Consider the following 21,041-nt stretch of genomic DNA (forward strand, 5'->3'; position numbering starts at 1 on the left):
TAAGTGTTATAAAAAAAAAGGTTGCGTAATGCATTTCCACAAGCCTGTTATGAAGGAGAGAAAGGTGAGTAATTCCACTATATTTTATGCATTCTTTCGGGAAAAAACATGATCTCGGCCGCACAGTGTTCAGGTTAGGGCACTAAAAAGCGTCTAATATACATGTTATCTTAAGCGCCCAGGTTTAGACGTTGAAAACGTGAGCTCTATGATTGGGACAAAACCACACGTGATATAAGAAGACATGCATGGCGGTGTTTTCGTATGACGTCAAAACTTTTGCATTTTTAAAAGCACTTCGCAGACGAGCTGTAGTCTATATTATATAAATCTACATATTGTGGTATGGTACATGTTGTTAAAACCGGTAATGCTTCAAAACCGCGAAATGTAAACATTCAGTTGATTCAAACTGATATACTGTCAGTGTCATGAAACACAAGAAGTACTTTATACGCGTTCAACCTTCTGCAAGATATTTTTTCATTTTTTATACAAATATTAATTTACGAATTTCGTGGCCCATTCAATGGTCTCTTTCTACACCACATTTCTCGAAAGTCGAAACTGAACAGCTGAATTTGTTATGATAAGGAAATATTTTATGTAATTCAAGCTCGTATGCTGTAACGCTTATCTTCATCGCTGTCGCTTCAGCCATCTTGCTCATAGACATAGCTCGGCTATGCCGCTGTGAACCGTTTTGCTGATGTACTACACAACGCTCACTTCCATAAATCACAAAGCTATTTATAATCTGAAACTCTCTTAGTATTTTAATATCGTTTTTATACAAAATGATAAAAGGATCGTATATCTGAAATTTAAGTAGCAGGTGAACGTCATTTTCCATTCCCTCAACCTTGGCATCGGCTTACTAATTTTCGCCACAGGTCATTTGAATTATGCCAGCTAACGATGGTTTCGAGTCAGAAAAGGAAAAAAAAGAAGCTACGGCGAAACCAAACGAAGGTGATGGAGCTTGTAATGCGAACAGATCTGGTGATTTGAGTAAGATACATTTTCAAAATGTGGATTTGAACGATGAAGTTGAGAATAAGGATGATGTCAAAGAGAATCAAAACGTTCAAAGTGGGGAACCGAAGTAAGATAATTAAGAACTTTATACTCTGCCATATAATTGTGATTTTCTAGATAGAATGAACCTCGCAGTCCAGTAAAGCTATCGCATTCAACTAGTAGCGTGTCAGTATGTATAGGTGTTTAAGGCACGCGAGATTTTAGTGCGGTATGATTACTATGATATCGGCATCTCTCCGTCGCGACAGTCGTGTCTTGGGGCGTTAAATATATTTATTTTCATTTATTCCACCATAATAAAAAAACAACCATATAGAAGTTTCACTACGATACGCAAGATAAAAAAGAGGATTATGCATGCAATTCAGTCATTATTAATTAGCCTGCGCGGAAACCCTTACAACAACGCATTTTGTAAGGCTTCGCGCAGGCTAAAAACTCTTAAAGTTTACTCTAATTTGAAACATCCTTCTCCGCCCTTGTGCCGCATTATTAGTAATCATTAGCATCATTACTATCGTCCGTCTACAAGGTTAGGTTTTATTAGTGGAATGCAATTTCTCGGGAAGCTAAACTATAAATTCAAATCAGATAATTTTCAGAGTGTGCAAAGCCAAAACTGGGAATTAGAAATTTGAATGAACATGAGGGGCGTCATGGGGATGAGCGGACCCCGGGCAATTTCTACTGTGACTGTATGACAATGCAGGGCACTATGGTATATGCAGGCCACTAATCCCCAACCATAGGAAAATCCAATCTCGTATCCAGGGGAAAAGCTAAGAACTGAATGAAAAACAAGGAGCAAATAAAGTACTGCCAGACTAAACATTAGCTTGTAGTCAGTGATAGGGTATGTTTGTTTCTCAATAGTAACACTTTGTGCCCTGAACAAAGTAAATGTGCCTGGGCCACTATTGTCCGCGGCCCGTTTGCAAGTCTATATTTCCCGCATTTTATAACATTTCGGAACCAAATTTTGCATTTCTACTAATTTCAGTACGCTCATTTCAGCTGTGGTGGTTTGATTGCATTTCTTTGCAAAGATCAAGAGGTAGTCTGATCTATAATGCAAAGGTCTATTACCCACCCTTTCTACACTACTGGTCTGCATATCATCAGGTTCATGATTTCCAGTTTTTCATTGAAGATTAACGGTTATCTTCAATGAAAAACTGGATAATTTCAAATGAAGTTGTACTTCTAGATGAGATATCAATATTTTTTGTCTTGGTGATTTATAAAAGAATGATCTGAAAAACAGAAGCAGGTGGTATTTGGAAATGAAAATGCAGTCTTTCGATCCATATATATTTAGTAATTACGTCATTCTCCACGAGGTTTGCAAGTAGCAAATATATTTGTCTATTCTCCATATGTTGAAAGGGCTCGAATTTTACTTCATGAGCTTGGCGCTTTCGTTTGAAAGGGGCATAATCTAAGTTAAAAATTGTGGCAAAAATCAAAAATCAACAGGTCGAAAACGTATTTCTGTTGTGTCTTGTAAAAAATGTCAAGTTACTCGCCAGTGGCAACATCAATTGCCGAAGACAAAGACATGCAGCAGCCTAAAGTTCGTATTGTCAGGCCAGCTGATGGTCCTGAATCATGGTAGGATTGCATACAAGTGATATACAAAACAGTATATGTTATATATAAATATATATTAAAGTAATTTCTTCGTGTATGATAAAGTCAGCACTCGTTTATGCATGCTGATTTCTACTGCGCCTTCGAATTTATTTGCTTTTATGTCAGTGTATGTCAGACAATAAATGTTTGAACCTCAGATGTACTACGGACAGCTTTGTACAATGACTAGTAAACACGTGTTGGGCGCACATGCACGTTATGTTTTGTGAAAGAAAATGTTGTGCTGAAAAGGCAACGAAGCATATCCTTCATGCTTCGTTAGTCTACATTGGCTAGCCATTCCGGTGTACGATACGCTATGATATAAAATTATTCACGACTCGCTACTATATGTTTACACAAGGCGTCCATGTATACAGCTGATTTTACTAGCACAACATTTAGAAAAAAAGGTTTAAATAATACAAAAAATCGATAATAAACTGAAAATTATGATTTATTTTACCTTTAATACCGGTTTTTTGAACACGCGTTTTTTAGGTAGGGAGTCACTAAACTAATCACTAAACTCTGGTATTAATATAATGCCTGAAAGGTCAAGTGAGCATTTTGCAAAATAATTCTGAAATTTTGTTTTATGATCACAATTTATATGGAACAAAATATAGAGTTAACCCAAATTATAGAGTAATAAACATCTGGCTTTAAAACTTATTGCCCACTGCCTGCACCTATATATATTTTTACTGGCAAATAAGCCCCATTAGGGTATTATTTTTTCTTGTGCTTGTATATCTAGTAATGACCAAGCTTACAGCTATGTAATGTTCTCCCCATGCATATACATGTTCAAGCAAAAAATCAAGCATAGATCAAGCATATTATTTAAATGATCTTTTTAAGTTTGACCATGCAGAATTGCTTTATTTTCACCCTTGCTATGTAGATCAACTTAGTCTCTTCACTTGGGGGTAGATAGATAGATAGATCTATCACCCTTGCTATGTAAATCAACTTAGTCTCTTCATTTGGGGATGTGCTCATTAAAGAAGGTATGCAGTGAGGAAATATAGGGGTTAAGTAAATTGTTCATATGTAAGCAAATCACAGGCTATATGGATAACTTAATTTGTTTGAATTATTAATTCCTTTTACATATTAAAGTCAAATTGAAGCAACTTAAAGGTATTCGTCTTAATATATATACTGTGACGCAATTTATAAATGCATCGATCATAAAGAAAGACATTCTTTCATGTGATATCTTTCATACCAATGTATCTCGATTTGTGTGCTTGTTGCCAAAAACCAAGATCAATGACCTTTCAAGGACTTTTAAAGCCAAAAAAAAGGAACTTCTTTTCCACTTAATCATGATCGAGGGCAATAAAAAACAACTCCAATATAAGTAAAAGTGTAATGAATTCTAATAAAATGATGCTATACCATAATCATAGTAAAGAAATGGATGGCAAGAGACTACATTACATACAGTACCTATGTCCTATAAGAAAATGTCATCATTAATTTAGTATATTATAAATTAATGATGTCATCATCAATTTTTCTCTGTGTAAGTAGCCCTATCATAGCAGACCAGGGAGATTTTACCTGTCAAACTTAGTTATTTCAAGTGAGGGGATTCTCTAAAGGTAGCAAGTTCTTTCTGGGCATTTTAGTTCCTGAGGGTCAAGAAGATATGATGTGTGTTGGACACATGTGATGTCAGAGAGGGTCAAAACTATAGAGTGCTTTCATTTATACAGTAAAATAACCAGACTGGTCCTGTGGTATAATTTCAGTGCAAACAGATACTGATACTGGTATTTTGGAGTGTTTCAAAAATTCTGCAAGTGTACTTCGATCAAGTATACTTCAAGTATATAATCAGTTTCATTTCAGGAATATTGAAATTAAACTACAGTACTAATTAGGTAGATGTGGTTGATGAAAATGCCGTAATTAGGGATTTAGGGTTGGGGTTTACTGTGTAAAAACAATAAGCTAACTAGTTTTATCTCTTTTAATTTATTTATAGTCTATGAAAAAAATGAAATAGGCTTTGCATGGATAAGACAAAATGCATATACTCAGAGCCCTTTCCTTTATGCAGTAAAAACGGACAGACCGGTGTTGTAAATTGAATTACAGAACAGAAAAATTACTGATATTTAGCGTGTTTCAGCAAGTATGTCGTTTTTACATCTGCTTAGAACAGGAAATGTACCTTCACCGCTTCGTTTTCAACGAAATACTCTATTTCAGTCCAAAGTATGATCGGTTTGCCCAGATCATTCACCGTATATCATTAAATATTCAAAATTTTAAGTCAATTTTTGCCATGTCATGGTAAAAGCAAGGTGGAACCTATAAGGTATTGACAATGCGCAATATGGGTTTTCCGGTTTTATTCTTTTGCGGCTTGAAAAAAATGCTGCTATCGGCGAATTTTTAAGGAGGGTTTCCGTGTAATCGAGGATATCGTCGAGATATTATGGACACATTTTGATGTATAAACTGCAATAGTGCCAATATCATTAGCCTTTTACTGTAACTACTTCTGTGGTATACTATACACAATTCAATCAGCTTGTTATAGATATATCAAAATAGATAGATAGAGATTTAATAAATTCTCCGCTAAAAGGGTTTTTCAGAAATTATTTACATTTAGCATGCATGCAGTAGAGGTTTCATATATAAGCTTTACAAACTATGTGCATAATTTAGTTAGTAATTCTAAATGTTCTCTCAAGCAGATGTTTCCTCAGTGCTGCTTTAAATGTTTTAATACAGATGTGGACAGCTCTATATGCGAATGTCCGTTGAGTCGTTGAACAAGCTGCAGTTTTAAATAGCGGTATATGAAGAGAGTCGCATACTGATACATGTCCGAATACTACGTTGACAGTGTATTGATGACCTTTATTTGTGAATTGTGTTGGTTCATGATAGTTAAAAAAACTACTTCTGTTTGTAAGTTTATATGTAAGATCGCTATGATACGACGTAAATATAGAATAGAAAGACGTTGATAGGTTGTAGACAAGACTATAGTGTTAGTGTTACATCATGATGGTGCAACAGTGTTTGGCTTTAAGAAGGTCAGTTATTAATCCCATGATCTTTGTCTCTTTGATGTGGGCGTCACAAGGCTTAAGTTCTCTTTTTATTATGACGTCATAAGGCTTAAGTTCTATTTTTTAATTATTTTTTTCACTTGCAAATATCGGGTGAATACATGAAATTACGAGCATATATGAAATAGAACGAAACGCGTTAAGATGCTTGGGCAAACACCAATCTTTACTTGAGCCTATAAATTATGATCATGTCTGGTTATAATTAAAATCTTGAATCTTCAGCACAAATTTAAAACGTATGATACGTATATCTCTCTTGATTGTATTGATCTTTAAATGAAATGCACACTGACTCTTTTAGTGTACTTGTATAGCAGAATTTGGAGCTCTAATAAGCACGAACCATTTAAATCAAGTTGTAGATTTTGTCTAACTGCGACGCCCTAAACTATTAATTAGGTATGTGACCACGCCGACACAGTTTGTCGAAAGACGCTATATCATGCCGGCAGAAGTTAAAATCACGCCGAACTGAACAACCAGTTTGAATTACGTAATGTTTGGATTATGAATATAATTACCGTTTGATGTAATTTCATGATGTATGAACTAGTCTTTATAATATCGTCAGTATTCGGCTCTGTTCAATATAAGTGCAGTCAATGTGTGTAGTGCAAGACACAGAAGGTCTGATGATTCAATTGGTTTGACAATTTGTATTTGAATAATGCCAGAAAATAAGGCCTTGGATAAAAGGTTTGTTGTACAATTCTCATGCAGTTATATTTATCTCAGTGTTTATTTTGAATGCAATATAAAACTTCAGTAATAACTTGAAACTGTGTGTCTGGACTGGATAACCGATTGAATCTAAAACTACTTGACACTTCGATAGCTTGTTCGTATGCATTTGTCTTGTACTTCTACAATAAGATCAAATTCAAGCGGTAAATGTTGAATGAGTGACGTTACCGGCTATTCTGTAAGTTCACTAAAATTCGCTCCGGCGGTGAGAGATTTCGGTTTCCTTCTGGACTGTTAGGTTGGAAAAGAGGACGTACCTAGAAATAAGTTAATTTTAGGGAACCGAATTTGTATTACTAATGGGAAGGCGCAAGACCGGTGACAGCAGAGTTTCTAGATTTATGGAAATTATGTCATTGATTTTCAATTTTATTGTCATTTGTAATCGACCCACTTGCCGGAAAATTGAGATCGATCAAGCCTGACTGTAGATGATTAATAACGGGCAAGCATGAAACTAGAAAATAGCTTAACTATTATAGTATAAATCTCCACCTATCAAATGCCTCTCGCCTCGCTTCTTCGCCCCCCTCCATGAGAGCGTGGGCGCAGAAATACGATCCTATTTTGTAAAGTTTTAATACAAAAGCACATGCATTAAAATGTAATATCTTAGCTTTGAACAACTGGCCCCAAGAGCTGAACCCACCTCTGCATGCGATTTCTGAACCATGCCACTGATTCCTATTTCCTTGTCGCAGAGGGCAAAAATTCTCATGAATTTTTAGCAACATTCTTAGTATAGCTCAAAAGATGTTTGGTTGCCCGTCATTTTAAAAAAAAACATATACTTTAGTTGAATTATAAACAATAATCACTATGTTCAAACAAACAACTGAATGTTGCTTGTGACTAATTCCAGTGCTGAAGATGTCGGTAAAGATGAGAAGACATCCGAAGAAAAGAAAGAATCTGGTGAAAAGAAGGCTGAACCAACACCGATGGTTTCCTATGGGGACTTGGTAAGGAGTGTTCAGTGTCTGTTTATATAACTGTGCATGTGAATCCTGTGGAGGTTATTTTTTAATTCTTTTTAGTGAAAAAACCGTGGAATAACTAATTCAATAAAACACACCACAGTCGATCAAAATCAAATGACCGGCCACTAGGTCTTTTGTCAACAGGCCCACTACTTTTTATCAATATCAAATAACGACATAATATGAAACTTTGACTATTAGAACTGTATTATTATGTGTAATAAAAAATACGGCTTGATTGCTATTTGATAACACCTATCGTTTCAGTTTCGTTTTGCTGATCGATTTGATGTGATTTTGATGATCATTGGCACCATCGGAAGTTTAGCCCAAGGAGCAATGCTTCCAGTTCAGTTTATTATTTTTGGTGATCTCTCAGATTCTTTCATTGAATATACAGTATGTTTGGATCCTCGTTCGAACTGTACAACTATTCCTAACATTGAGGAAGATATGAAGCCATTCGCTTATTACTACGTGGGTATCGCCGTTGCCATGGCAGTAGCTGTAGGTATACGGATGGTCACATGGGGATTGACTGCTGAACGTCAGGGAAATTCAATCCGCAAAGCTTTCTTCAAATCCATTCTTCGTCAAGAAATGGGTTGGTTTGATACGAATGATGCTGGAGAGCTAAACAATCGCTTATCTGAGTATGCAGTGATAATTTTATTACTAAACCGATTCTTTTCATCATACGTGTTTTATTTAGTTAGTTGAATTATTCTCCAAATCAATATTTTGTATTTAAATTCGTTATTATTTCGTGTCTTTTGCAGTGATTTGAATAAAATTGTGGATGGACTTGGTCACAAGTTGGCTTCGTTTCAATATTGCATTTCGGGCTTTATCTGTGGTTATTTTCTTGGTTTTTTCTATGGATGGAAACTAACGCTTGTTATATTGTCCCTTTTTCCCGTTATTGTTATATCTGGCGGATTCTTAGGATGGGTAAAAATATGTTTTGTGATGTTGTAAACATACATATATGTATCCCAAATATACTACAGGCCTATAATTTTCCAGCGATATATCGACTTGAGTCATTCAAGTGAAGTCTCCAATTTTAAGCTTAATATTTTTAGCGACAAAGGTTACTTCAGGATTGCATTTGACTCAATGTCTCTGTCCTTTACATGTTTCATTTAAGTCGATCAGCCATAACCGGCGTGATTTATTTTCAGGTGATCACGGGTTTTACGACAAAAGAGTTAAAAGCATATTCTGAAGCAGGTAGCGTGGCCCAGGAGGTTTTCTCTTCGTTTAGAACAGTTGCAGCATTTGGCGGAGAAGAAAAAGAAACTGAAAGGTACGCTAAATTGAACACATGAAGTGTCGATTGGTTTTTAAAGTTTATGCGTTTTTACCAAGGCTTGATACAGTAATTTATTTGCGACAAAACTTTCAAAAAACTGGCAAGTACGTTGCTATACGGAATTCAATGGCATTTTAATAGGTACACCTCTCGTCTTGGCGCAGCTCGTAAAATGGGAGAGAAAAAAGGATTGGCAAATGGTCTTGGCATGGGGGTGTTTAATTTCATCATGTTTTGTTCTTACGCCTTGGCTTTTTGGTGTGTAAAATTATTAATTAATAATCGTTAATTTGAATTTATTGATCTTTTTTTATTTTATGGATTGATTGAAAAATCTCGGTGCTATATGTTTCAATGTTGTTTTCAGGTATGGAGCTACGCTGGTTATCGAAAAAGAAATGACTGGTGGGGATCTGTTGATCGTAAGTAAAGTTTAAAAATTATACTCTCACTGGCTAAAAATTGGTCTACGGGCGTGCGATTCAACTTTGAAATTCCAGCATTCCATTGTGATCTTTTTTCTTAACTGCATAAAGTTCTGAAGCTGATCTTTTCTCGCATGTGAGCGAGCCTGTGTAACGAGCCAAATCATTCCAATTTTCACTTATACCATGCAGGTTTTCTTCACTGTTATGATTGCATCTATTTTGGCTGGTCAAGCTGGACCCAGTATGCAAGGAATTGCCTCGGCAAGAGGTGCAGCCTATCACGTCTACGAGCTGATAGATCGCGTAAGTATGAATAATGTACGATGGGAAAAGTTTCATTAACAAATATGCGCAAAAAAGTTTGAACAACGAATCAGTTATGTTCAACTTTCATGATCATTCATGTTCGCACCTGCATCATTGAAATAATGGTATATACTGCCGAACACTATGTAAATAATAAGTTGGAATTGTTTGTGTACACACCAGTATTATGTACTTTAGACTCCTGCTATTGATATTTCATCTGAAGATGGCGTGGTGCCTGAAACGTTAGAAGGAAACGTTGAGTTCAAGGATATTTCATTCACGTATCCTTCGCGGCCTGACATTCAGGTAAAGGCATGCATAATAACTTCCAATAAGTCTAGTCTGGAAATATTCACAAAGAAGTGTATATGCATTAGAATGGAATCCAGGAGTTTAGCATGCCCAGTACTTACTATAACAATACACAAAAGTTAAGTGTTCATGCAACGTCATATTTATAATCATAGTTCATTTCTATATACCTGATGTATGATCCTGAGTTGATACTTATCTCTGACGAATGATCTGTTTTAGATTCTAAATGGGTTTACTCTGTCAGTGCCTAAAGGAAAAAGAGTTGCACTCGTTGGTGAAAGTGGTTGTGGCAAAAGTACTGTGGTTAAACTCATTCAAAGATTTTATGATATTGCAGAAGGCAATCTGGTAAGAGTTTTGATAAGCTTACAAATTTGAAGAGATTTTATTATACGCCATGCTTAATCATTCTGAAATTGTTTGAAATAGCCAGAAAATAGTATTCGTACCATTTAGGGTGATTCCTTAATTTGCATGAAGTTATGAAGGATTTTAATTGGTGTTTTAATTGCGTATTTAAAACAACATGTTGTGTGATCCCTAGAGAATGACGTCTTATTGAGACATTTGATGTATCTTGAAAGAAAAATGAAATATGTTTTGTCATCAAATTATACATTTAAGTCTTATGGAGATCTTTAATTCATGAAGAAAATAATGGGTTTGGGGTAGACTATAGTTTTAAAACTTATAAAACTATATTTCGTTTAGTCAATTGACGGACGAGGCATCAAAACGTATAATCTTAAGTGGCTTCGTCAGCATATCGGCGTAGTCAGTCAAGAACCTGTTTTATTTGCAACCACAATTGCTGAAAACATTCGTTATGGAAGAGATGATGCAACACAAGACGAAATTAAAGAGGCGGCGAAGATGGCCAATGCACATGATTTTATATCCGCTATGCCGCAGGTTCGTTTAATAAAATTATTACATCCAGGCATTTACTTACTGTTTTTTCTAATTAATGATCGACCAGGACTACAGCTGATGGTTTCTGGGCTAAAAAAATTATTTTTAAGGGTTATGAAACGCTATGCGGAGAGAGAGGAGCTCAGATGAGTGGAGGTCAAAAACAACGCATTGCCATTGCTCGTGCACTAGTCAGAAATCCTACAATATTATTGCTAGATGAAGCAACATCAGCTCTTGATACTGAAAGTGAATCCATTGTTCAAGAGGCACTGGATAAGGTAAATTTCATGCATTCATGAAATATGAGATTGGCTAGCTTTTGTATTCTTTAACAACATTCCCCTGAAATGGAATTGAAAGCTTTTAAAACTATAGTATAAAAATGTTTTCAGAACGTTTTGGGAAACCAGATCTGATCGGAACTTTATACAGTTTAGTAGCCATTTCTTCCTGCTTACCTCCAACCGTTACCATTGTGACAGTTACTTCTTTTCCTGAGAGCTTCAATATTCTCAAATGATTGTTCATAGCCGAAATTAACGACCACGATTATTTTTATTGAAGGCAGGAGAAGGTCGAACAACTTTCGTTATTGCCCATCGTCTTTCTACCGTTCGTGATGCAGATATGATTGTTGCTGTGAAAGATGGTGCTGTGGCCGAAATCGGTACACATGACGAGTTGATGAACAAAGATGGTGTCTATAAGCAATTAGTTATCTTGCAGGTTTGTTCTTAATAATATGAAAGATGTTGATATATGTTTTTAGAACAATTGAGAATTATCATGATAGAGGGTGGCGTTATCGATAACGCGAAACGAGGCCCTGATAAATTCGGGCAAACTGAAAAAGAGTTACATAGCTAAAATTTTTAAAACCAAATTTTGTAATATATATCACACATGTGTCTTCTATTTGGCCAATTTTGTTACACTTTCTTGAAAGCACATCTGGCGCTTTGCCAAGTTTATTGTTACAAATCTGGTAAAAGTTAAAACTCGGGCACATTGTATGATTGAAAAATTCGGGCGATTTTTTTGACCCCCCCAAACGAAGTTCGCCCCTACGCCTATGATTGTTCATCTTAACTAACTAAAATAGTGATCAAATATAGTAGTGATAATTATTTATTTACCAATCATTTTATTTAACAATTATTTTGACTTTTCAAAACCGGCTTTCGCTGGGCCTCAACAATTATAGAAACTATTATTTGTAGATATGATGTCACGAATACATAATACCAGGAAATATTTGTTAATTTGACGTCATAACTACAAATACCAGGAATTATTTGTAGGCGGCTAACCAATCAAGACGGAGATTGTATATATAGAGAAAATAATAAAACTTTTTATGTGACTATATTTACTATAATAATCGCACTCGAAGCGACCTCGATGTGACGTGTAAACCAACCCTGTTACCCAGGGCCCAGGCCAAAACGATGAGAAAAACAGCAGCATCCATCTTCTTATTTTAATTTTTAATACCAATAAACTTATGACGAAACCAATCATTTTTATATATTCACTCACACTCTGCATATAGAATTTTACCCGAGGCTAATTATTTATTTCTTTTACTAGACAATAGAAGAAGCTGAAGAAGACAGCAAAGAGGAAAACGTGGATGGTAGGTTGTGAAAATTATCCCTTGTGGTGACCTACTGTACGTTGCTACGTTTTTGCCTAATATATATATCTAATATATCTAATATATAATCAATAAATGCAAAAGTTGAATAGATAATTAGCTGTTGAGTCGGCCCAATCTTCAAAAATCGGGGAAAACCTGAAAAACTAAATACTGTTCGTTCGTTTTTTTCCAAATTGCACTCGAAACTACTATTACCTGTTCTGATATTGTAGATTCCGTTAAGAATGGCCATCCACCTGCAGTGCTTGTTCGAAGTATTTCCTCTGGAAGTGAAAGAGCAAAACATTCCGTTCATTCACCTAAAGTAAATCGTCAAGTATCAAGACAACAGTCAGGATATAAGGTATAAGATTATGAACCATGCAAGGACGGGGAACTAAAGGAAGGGGAAGAGAGAGGAAGGGAGAAAACTCGGCATTCAGTTCAAAGTCGTTCACAGGTCCAAGTTCGTTTCTGAAAAAAGGTGTTTAGAGCCGCTTACACTTTACCACTCATGCATAAATTTGAAACAATTTTTTCATGAATTCTGTCGTAGCGTCAAGAAAGTGAACATGTTATTGAAGAAGAGGTTGAACCAGCAGCAGCGTTAAGAATTATTAAAATGAGTAAACCAGAATGGCATTATTTACTTCTTGGAACGTTTGGTGCAGCAATCAATGGCTCATTTCCTTTTGTTTTTGCTTTTCTTCTTGGTGAAATATTTGGCGTAAGTACACTATTTCCCATTCAGTTTTACTCTCATTATTTAAGTCCAGATTATAAACAGATCATCTGGCAAAGAGAAGAAAGAGATTTACAATATTTCTAGGATTAGGGCGATCATTTTTTTTCCTATAACAATGTTTGGAAATAGAGAAGGTGTCGGGGAATTTAATAATAGATTAATGAATAGGTCTTATTATTCTTTCATTTGTATTATTATGACGGTATTGTTTTATATTTTTTTACAGTTAGCAGTTTGTTTTCATTCGTTAGTTTTGTTTATGTATAGTTTAAAATATTTGTACTTCAATCAGTTAATTGGTGTAATCAAGGTAATTTATCTATTTTGACAGGTATTCGCAAAAAATCCTGATATTCCTTCTCAGAGGAACGAAATGGAAGAAGATTCGGAATTTTGGTCGTTATTATTTTTGGCTTTAGCTTTTGTTATGCTGTTTGGGAATACAGTTCAGGTATACTAAAATCAACTTCTCTTTCCACAGCGTTGCAAATGGGTGCATAATAGAATCAATCGCACAATTAGGTTGCTAAATTACTCCAGTGTTTTTTAAAATTGAGTTTCAATCTTTAAAAATAACATTCCTCAATATTAGTCCACTGAGGTGCAAAAAATCTTAACCAAATTCCCAGGAACAAAACCTTAAATTCCCTCTGCCCCTGCTGCATAGTTAAAGACACTAGTTCTGAAGTTCTTGTTTGAAGTTGGAACTTTACCCCCACTGATCTGTTTGCTTCTCTGGAGTCTTTATTGTAGGAATGAAAATATCTTGTGCTTTTTAGTTTTGGATGTATGCTATAGCTGGAGAAATTTTAACAGTGAGATTGCGAAAGCAAGCATTTAAATCTATGGTTCGCCAAGTAAGTTTCAGCATGGATAATTAAATGTAGTTTTTATTATTGGATTTAGTGAGTTGTGATTTGTGAATCAGGAAGGGTCAATACGTGTGTTACGTCAATACTTATTTTTTCGTTCTTTTCCAGGATACAAGTTACTTTGACGATCCCTACCATTCCACTGGAGCGCTTACATCAAACCTAGCCACCCATGCATCAAGTGTTCAAGGGGTAAGTGGCGTAGGAGAGTGGTCCATACATTAAGTATTTTATTGTTCTCACTCGTGTAGAGATCTAATACATTCTATACATAGACAAATCATGGTTGGCTTAATTAATTAGAGCGCTAGGTTTTACGTTAGACTTTTGATATATGTTTTCTTATTTACTTAATACACAGTTATGACTAGTTTAAATAATCAGGAAGTACATGTTATAGTATATGTGGTAATACATGCATGAATCGCTTTACAGTCCCATAAACAGATGAACGGCACGCGAGTTTGTCTTAATATCTACATTTTATAGTATTTTTAAAAACTTACGTACTTTCTTATTTAACGAAGGCAACAGGACCAAGATTAGGAGGAATTGCATCGTCTCTCATTACAACAGTTGGTTGTTTAGCGTTAGCGTTTGCTTCTGGTTGGAAACTAGCTTTGCTTGTAGTTGCTTTTATACCCTTTATTATCATTGGAGGTGTGATGGAGATGCGGATGTATTTTGGGGACTCAGAAAATATTATCAATTCCGAAGAGGCAGGCAAAGTAAGAATTTAGTTATCTTCTTAATTGATATCGAAATATGCATGATACTACCTTGGTTATTTATATTATTTCTTTCCTTGAATATTAGCGTTTCAAACTTCATACTCTTTTACTAGGTAGCTGTTGAAACAATTTTAAATATCCAAACAGTCGCTACGTTGGGCAAGGAAGAATGTTTTTATGAGAAATACATGGAAGCTGTCTCAGAGATGTACACGTGAGTATTATGTCTGCTTGTGTTTCAAGAGGGCAAACAATGGACCTCTTCCATAATAGACCAACTCATTATCCAGGTGACAAGGATGAAATAAATCACCACAGTTAAAAAGAGCATACCGAAATTAGTATAATTGCCAAGTTTGGTTTCAAAATGTCAAGTAGCACGGAAAATATAGCCATGCGAATTTGGCAATTTTGTATACTTTTCTACTACGGCCGGAAGCGTGTAACTAATTTAGTTACACACGTCCGGCTGTAATAGAAAAGTATACAAAATTGCCAAATTCGCATGGCTATATTTTCCGCACCTTACAATATTTCGCACCCAAACTTGGCAATTTTACTAATTTTTGTATGGACTTTTCGGAAATTCTCTTTTTGTCTTCAAACTCAAAAGTTGGTCTATTATGGAAAAGGTCCATTAACAAGGAAAATATTTAAAAATAGTTAATATGAAATACTATATGAATTTGTTTAGAAAACGTAAAAGAAAGGGTATAATCGGTGGAATGTTCGCGGGAGTATCCCAAAGTTTCTTTTTGTTATCCAATGCAGCAGCGTTCCGTTTTGCGGGATATTTGGTGCAAAATGGAGAAATGTCTTTTACTGACGTCATGAAGTAGGTTGAAGTTGATTACATGTTGTATAGCGTTGTTGAATGAGTGTGGTATATGGTTTATTGACTTTCCCATGCATATAGGGCAGAATTTATCCTTATTCTTGTTATCACAGTGAATGATAATATTTTATATATATCAGTATAAGACAACTCAAGGTTTTTTCAATGGTTTAGCGAGTATAAATTATAGCCACCTAACATAACATACTTTGCTAATGGTTTACTGAAACATGCATTTTAGAACTATTCTTGCGGTCCAAATGGGAGCTATGATGGCAGGACAGATGAGTGCATTAACACCAGATTATGTCAAAGCAAAAATAGCTGCAGCCAGAATGTTCAAGCTGTTTGATACAACTCCTATTATCCAAAGTGACTCCGAAGAAGGACTGAAACCAGTAAATTAGATAATACATGCATAGTTTAGTTCACTCCTTTTTTCTTACTTCATAAAAGAAACGAGTTTTGTTTATTTATTTAGAGCACTAGCGAGGGCTATATCGAGTTTAAGGACGTCACATTCAGATATCCATTCCGTCAAGATGTTAAAGTTCTTCGTGGATTGAATTTAAAAATAGAACCAGGAAAGACTGTTGCTTTGGTTGGATCAAGTGGCTGTGGGAAAAGCACTACTGTTTCACTCATTCAAAGGCTGTATGATATTGAAATGGGCAGTGTTGTAAGTACCCTAAAAAAGTGTATACCTTTGACTGCATGAAAGTTAAAATTACGTAGCTACTATAGTATGATTTTATTCTCTTTACAGATGATTGATGGTAATGACATCAGGTCGTTGAATGTTTCATGGCTTCGTCGCCAGATTGGGATAGTTTCTCAAGAACCTGTTCTATTTAATTGCTCTATTCGTGATAACATTGCGTATGGAGACATCAGCAGGGAGATAAGCCAAGAGGAAATTGAAAACGCAGCGAAAGCAGCGAATATTCATGATTTTATTAACACTTTACCGAAGGTATGAGGCAAATGATAAATGACAACACATTTTATATAATCTATTATTATGCAATCATGGAGGATTATTAATAGATTTTTCATGTAAACTACTGCCGAATACTTATACAGGCGATCTTATGTTCCTGATAAAATTTGATTTTCAAGTTAATTACGCTTGGAATTTAATGTCCATTCATTCTTCCATTGATGTCATTGCTGGATAGATTTGAACCTCTAATAGAAAATATAATCCCATGTTAGTTTGCACAATGATTTGCTGTCACTAGAAATTCCGAGATCATTTTTCTTTGGATTTCATCTGAAACCATGATGTCATAGCAAGCAAAACGAGAAAACGAAAATGTTTTTGTTCTACAGGGCTATGACAGCATGGTTGGAGATAAAGGAACATTAATATCTGGAGGACAAAAACAAAGGATCGCCATTGCTCGAGCACTGATACGTAATCCTAAAATACTTCTGTTGGACGAAGCCACTTCTGCGCTTGATACAGAAAGTGAAAAGGTTTGAATAATAATAATGAATATACCTGGCAATTTCCTGCATTTTCTATAATTACTTGCTATTACTTGCAATTAAACTATTACATATAATTTATATGCATCCCTTTTAAAGATGTTCATCATATTTTTAGGTTGTTCAAGAAGCTCTGGACAGAGCATGTGTTGGTCGAACAACGTTAATAATTGCTCACAGATTATCTACAGTACAAAAAGCAGATATGATAGCAGTAATAAAATCTGGTCATGTCGTTGAAAAAGGAACCCATCAGAAATTGTTGGAGATGAAAGGCGCTTATTATTATCTTCAGCAAGCTCAGACTTGATGTGGTAAAGTTTCTTATTACGATAAGTATATAGCCGTTTTAAAGCGTTTTATGTTCATTATTTCAATGTGAAAAGAAATCTGATGTTGGATATCTGGTAAAAAAACAGAGTATAAAAGGCATGTTTCGAGCGCGGTTAACGCGTTTTGAGGTGATACATGCATGCACCAATATAAGTTTAAATATTTTTCCAGCTATATATAATATAAATTTTAAATATTTTACAACTTAAATTGATATTATGTAGGCCTAATTTGCCGTCGATCGTTGTCTATTTCATGCAGACAAATGAAGATTGTTATTATGGGCCTGAAATACCAATATTTATGTATACATTGAAATTTAGTTAAAATAGTGAATCATATAATGTCTGAGCAACGTCATATAATTTTTTGTCGCGGTCATCGCATTGTTCTTTCTGTTGAAAGTTGACATTGTTCTATCAATATGAAGCAACATCTGGAGCTGCATGCATTTTAATATTTTATTTAGTTATCACCGTGTTGCTTTGTTTTGCAATGTACACTGGCGGTCAAAAAGAACTGCTCAAAACAAGTTAAAATGCTCTCAAAGCGTAACTGCATGTTCCTCTAACAACTATACGAGTAAATCTAGACTAGATTACATGCTAAACTATATGAAATATTAAAATTTTGTTGACCCTCCTTTGACAGCCTAACACGCACCGGCGTGGCATACTTTCTGTTAAGGTGGTAATTTTAGTTAAAATGGAAATTCATCCTATGGACAGTCTTTACAGCAAACATGATTTCATGTACAGCAAACAGATATCATGGATGCTTTGTGAATTAATCCATCTCTACAGTCTTTACAGCAAACATGATTTCATGTACAGCAAACAGATATCATGGATGCATTACATTATTATTATTATTATTGAAATACTGCTTGGAATGAGAGATGTATCCACAATGCCAATGAAGCCCTCTCCTATATTTGCTTCTTTTTCATGAATTTGTGTCTAAGCAGTTCTTTTGACCGCTAGTGTAGCTATATTAAAATATTGATTGTCACGATTCCTATTACATACGGTAATAGCATCATTTGAGCAGTTCTTTTTGACTGCCAGTGTATTATGTATATAACATGTGTATATGTATAGCTACATGATCAATATTCCTAGCTATTCATTTTATCTTATTATATATATTATATATATTATAAATATAAATATTGATAGAGTAAGTAATAGCTGTTTTCAATTGGTTAAATACATATATATGCAATAGCCCCACATTCTAGTATTACTAATATCAATAATCAGCGGCATATTAATAAAAAGGATTTCAATGTTAAGGGTTCAAATTCCACGAGAAGCCTAAGCATGCATGGTTGGCGAAATTTTATTGTTTCCGACATAATTGTCCTATAAATACAAATCCACAAGAATTGTATTTTCATGCATCTTCAAATGTCTTTGATGGATGTGTATGGTATATGTGTGCTAATAATATGGTATAAAGGGGTACACGTCAGGCATATGATTGGCGGAAATCATGGTGGAGCTCATGACAGAGCTCTTTAATTGGTTTGTTCGCGGACAGTAAATTAACCAAATATCTGTAAATATGCTTTCAAATATGCACTCTTTACACTGGTTGATATATATGAATAACGTGCCCGAAGTTGAGTCATAGCCTTCTGATACTGTACGTCATCCATCCTTTGGCTTATAAAACATTTCAAATTTAATGTTTGTCAATGTAGTAACAACGGTCTGGAGATCTCACGCAAGTGTTTTAACTGTTGATAAAGTTAGGAAATGGAAAATAATTGTGGTTTCGACAAGAGGTATAATATAGCAGGTTGTTTTGTCTTTCCGCTGCACGAACCTCTGCAGCAACTCATCAATAGTAAAACATTGTTATCAATACATCTTGAATTTTACGCATCGTCTTTTGCGCATGCGTGTGACATTCAATTATACTCATTGATTATCGTGTATGATTGCATGAGCTGGTACACTCGCACATGACATATTAATACAATGCAGAACAGTTTCTTCAGCTTCCCTTACTCCCATATTATAATTTATTTCTGGCAAAACGCTGTATTGCCATTGTTACATTTATGCCGGAAAATATATGTAGTGATCAAGGCTGAAGAAAAATTTAACCAAATTAATTTATGAACTATGTATATATATAAATAGTTCTGTGGCAGATTATACTTACTATACTACCTCCTCCGCAGGCCCTTTTCCAATTTCCGGGCAAATGTAGCGGGCGGTGATATTTTTCGCCGAAATGCTCCCTCGCCTGCGGAGGAGGTGGCTTACTATAAAAACACCTGTACTGAGCTTGATTTCCAGATTGCAGTGGAAACAATTTCAAATATTCACACTGTTGCTACTTAAGGGGAGAAACTAGGAAAATTGTTTTTATGAAAAATATTTTGAAGTTGTAAATTGACGGTTATTACAGCTTAACTACAGGGTGTCCCAAAAAAACCGAAAACTATTGAAATCACTCATTGTTAAAATTTGAATGCCGTGTTCACGAATTTCAACCCGTGGGGATTTCATGCAACTTATAAAATGCTAAATGCTTTGTGTTGCTAGAGAAAGGGGACATGGCGAAGGTCATGGTCCTTGAGATGCACATTTGAATAATGTTATCCATATTTGTAAATTGTAAATATTGTTTTAAATATCATTTTTGCGAACAAGCAAATTTGACTGCATCATATGTATGCATAAAAATCCTTATGGCAACCCCGATTTATACACTTGTGGGCCAACAGAGTGCTTAGGCATTCAAACTCTAACAATGGCATTGTTATGGGTGATTTCAATAGTTTTCGTTTTTTTTGGGACACCCTGTAGAACGATAATTGGGGGGTGGGGGTGAATATTCTCCATATATTCAGTTCTGCCCGACGGATTTCTATTGTAAGCTATTGCACTTACAAAAGAAATCCGTCGGGCAGATCAGAACTGAATATATGGATATTCACCACCTCTCCGCTGATTATAAGTGACATGTCTTACTGCATGGACTAATGTACTGGATTATTTCACTCATGCATATAAGCTCGACCTACACAGGGTGAGTAAAAAAAGTGATGTCTTTCAAATTCAAATTAGGCACATAATTAAACTTCTAGCTGAATTGTTTGAAGGTTTATACCGGTCAAGAGAGGCAATGAATCTTGCTTTGCTCGATCTCGTTGTTGATAATCGTTCAGTTGACTCACTATTGTATATAATATAACCCTGCATGATGTGTTATTCCGTCGTTGTATATGGCTATCAGTTATATAATAGAGCCTTTGCTATGCTTTAATAACTATATCAATTGACACAACCGTTTCTTTAAGATGATAGCTGGCAAAGATGTAAAGTCCTTAAATGTTTCATGGCTTCGTCGCCAGATTGGGATAGTTTCTCAAGAACCTGTTCTATTTAATTGTTCTATTCGTGATAACATTGCGTATGGAGACATCAGCAGGGAGATAAGCCAAGAGGAAATTGAAAACGCAGCTAAAGCAGCGAACATTCATGATTTTATTAACACTTTACCGAAGGTATGTGTGCGTAAGATAATTTATCATTTTTCAGTGATCTTATTTGACAGAATTCTAATGCCTATATCAAGGTTCAAACACTCCTGTAT

General features: G+C 35.2%; 2 protein-coding genes across 7 annotated transcripts in view; both read left to right on the forward strand.

Annotated features, from left to right (window-relative positions):
* LOC114523991 (multidrug resistance protein 1-like) overlaps positions 1-17,443 on the forward strand; it is a 30,948-nt gene extending 13,505 nt beyond the window's left edge. Inside the window, exon 28 of the mRNA XM_028545084.1 lies at positions 17,386-17,443. Within this exon, the coding sequence (XP_028400885.1) occupies positions 17,386-17,406 (21 nt within the window). The 3' untranslated portion in view covers positions 17,407-17,443. The remainder of the gene's footprint in view (positions 1-17,385) is intronic.
* On the forward strand, positions 866-20,834 carry LOC114523957 (multidrug resistance protein 1-like). 6 transcript variants are annotated; one of them, XM_028545044.1, is made up of 28 exons: positions 866-1,105; positions 7,384-7,483; positions 7,769-8,154; positions 8,281-8,452; positions 8,686-8,810; positions 8,958-9,074; positions 9,184-9,238; positions 9,434-9,547; positions 9,749-9,859; positions 10,088-10,216; positions 10,580-10,780; positions 10,891-11,061; positions 11,348-11,509; positions 12,374-12,419; positions 12,656-12,786; positions 12,979-13,149; positions 13,499-13,618; positions 13,947-14,024; positions 14,148-14,231; positions 14,567-14,767; positions 14,884-14,984; positions 15,465-15,605; positions 15,847-16,003; positions 16,087-16,284; positions 16,372-16,578; positions 16,938-17,084; positions 17,215-17,410; positions 20,746-20,834. In XM_028545044.1, exons 1-27 carry the CDS (start codon positions 906-908, stop codon positions 17,404-17,406), a joined length of 4,017 nt encoding a protein of 1,338 aa, XP_028400845.1. In that variant the 5' UTR covers positions 866-905; the 3' UTR covers positions 17,407-17,410; positions 20,746-20,834. The 6 variants fall into 6 exon arrangements, with proteins under 6 accessions (XP_028400845.1, XP_028400853.1, XP_028400836.1 ...); XM_028545052.1 differs by lacking the exon at positions 20,746-20,834 and adding an exon at positions 19,135-19,150; XM_028545035.1 differs by lacking the exon at positions 20,746-20,834 and adding an exon at positions 17,654-17,741.
* The last annotated feature ends 207 nt before the right edge of the window (positions 20,835-21,041 follow it).

Source organism: Dendronephthya gigantea, unplaced genomic scaffold (genome assembly GCF_004324835.1).
Source record: "Dendronephthya gigantea isolate DGI-Jeju-01 unplaced genomic scaffold, DenGig_1.0 000001F, whole genome shotgun sequence".
Classification (NCBI taxonomy): domain Eukaryota; kingdom Metazoa; phylum Cnidaria; class Anthozoa; order Malacalcyonacea; family Nephtheidae; genus Dendronephthya; species Dendronephthya gigantea.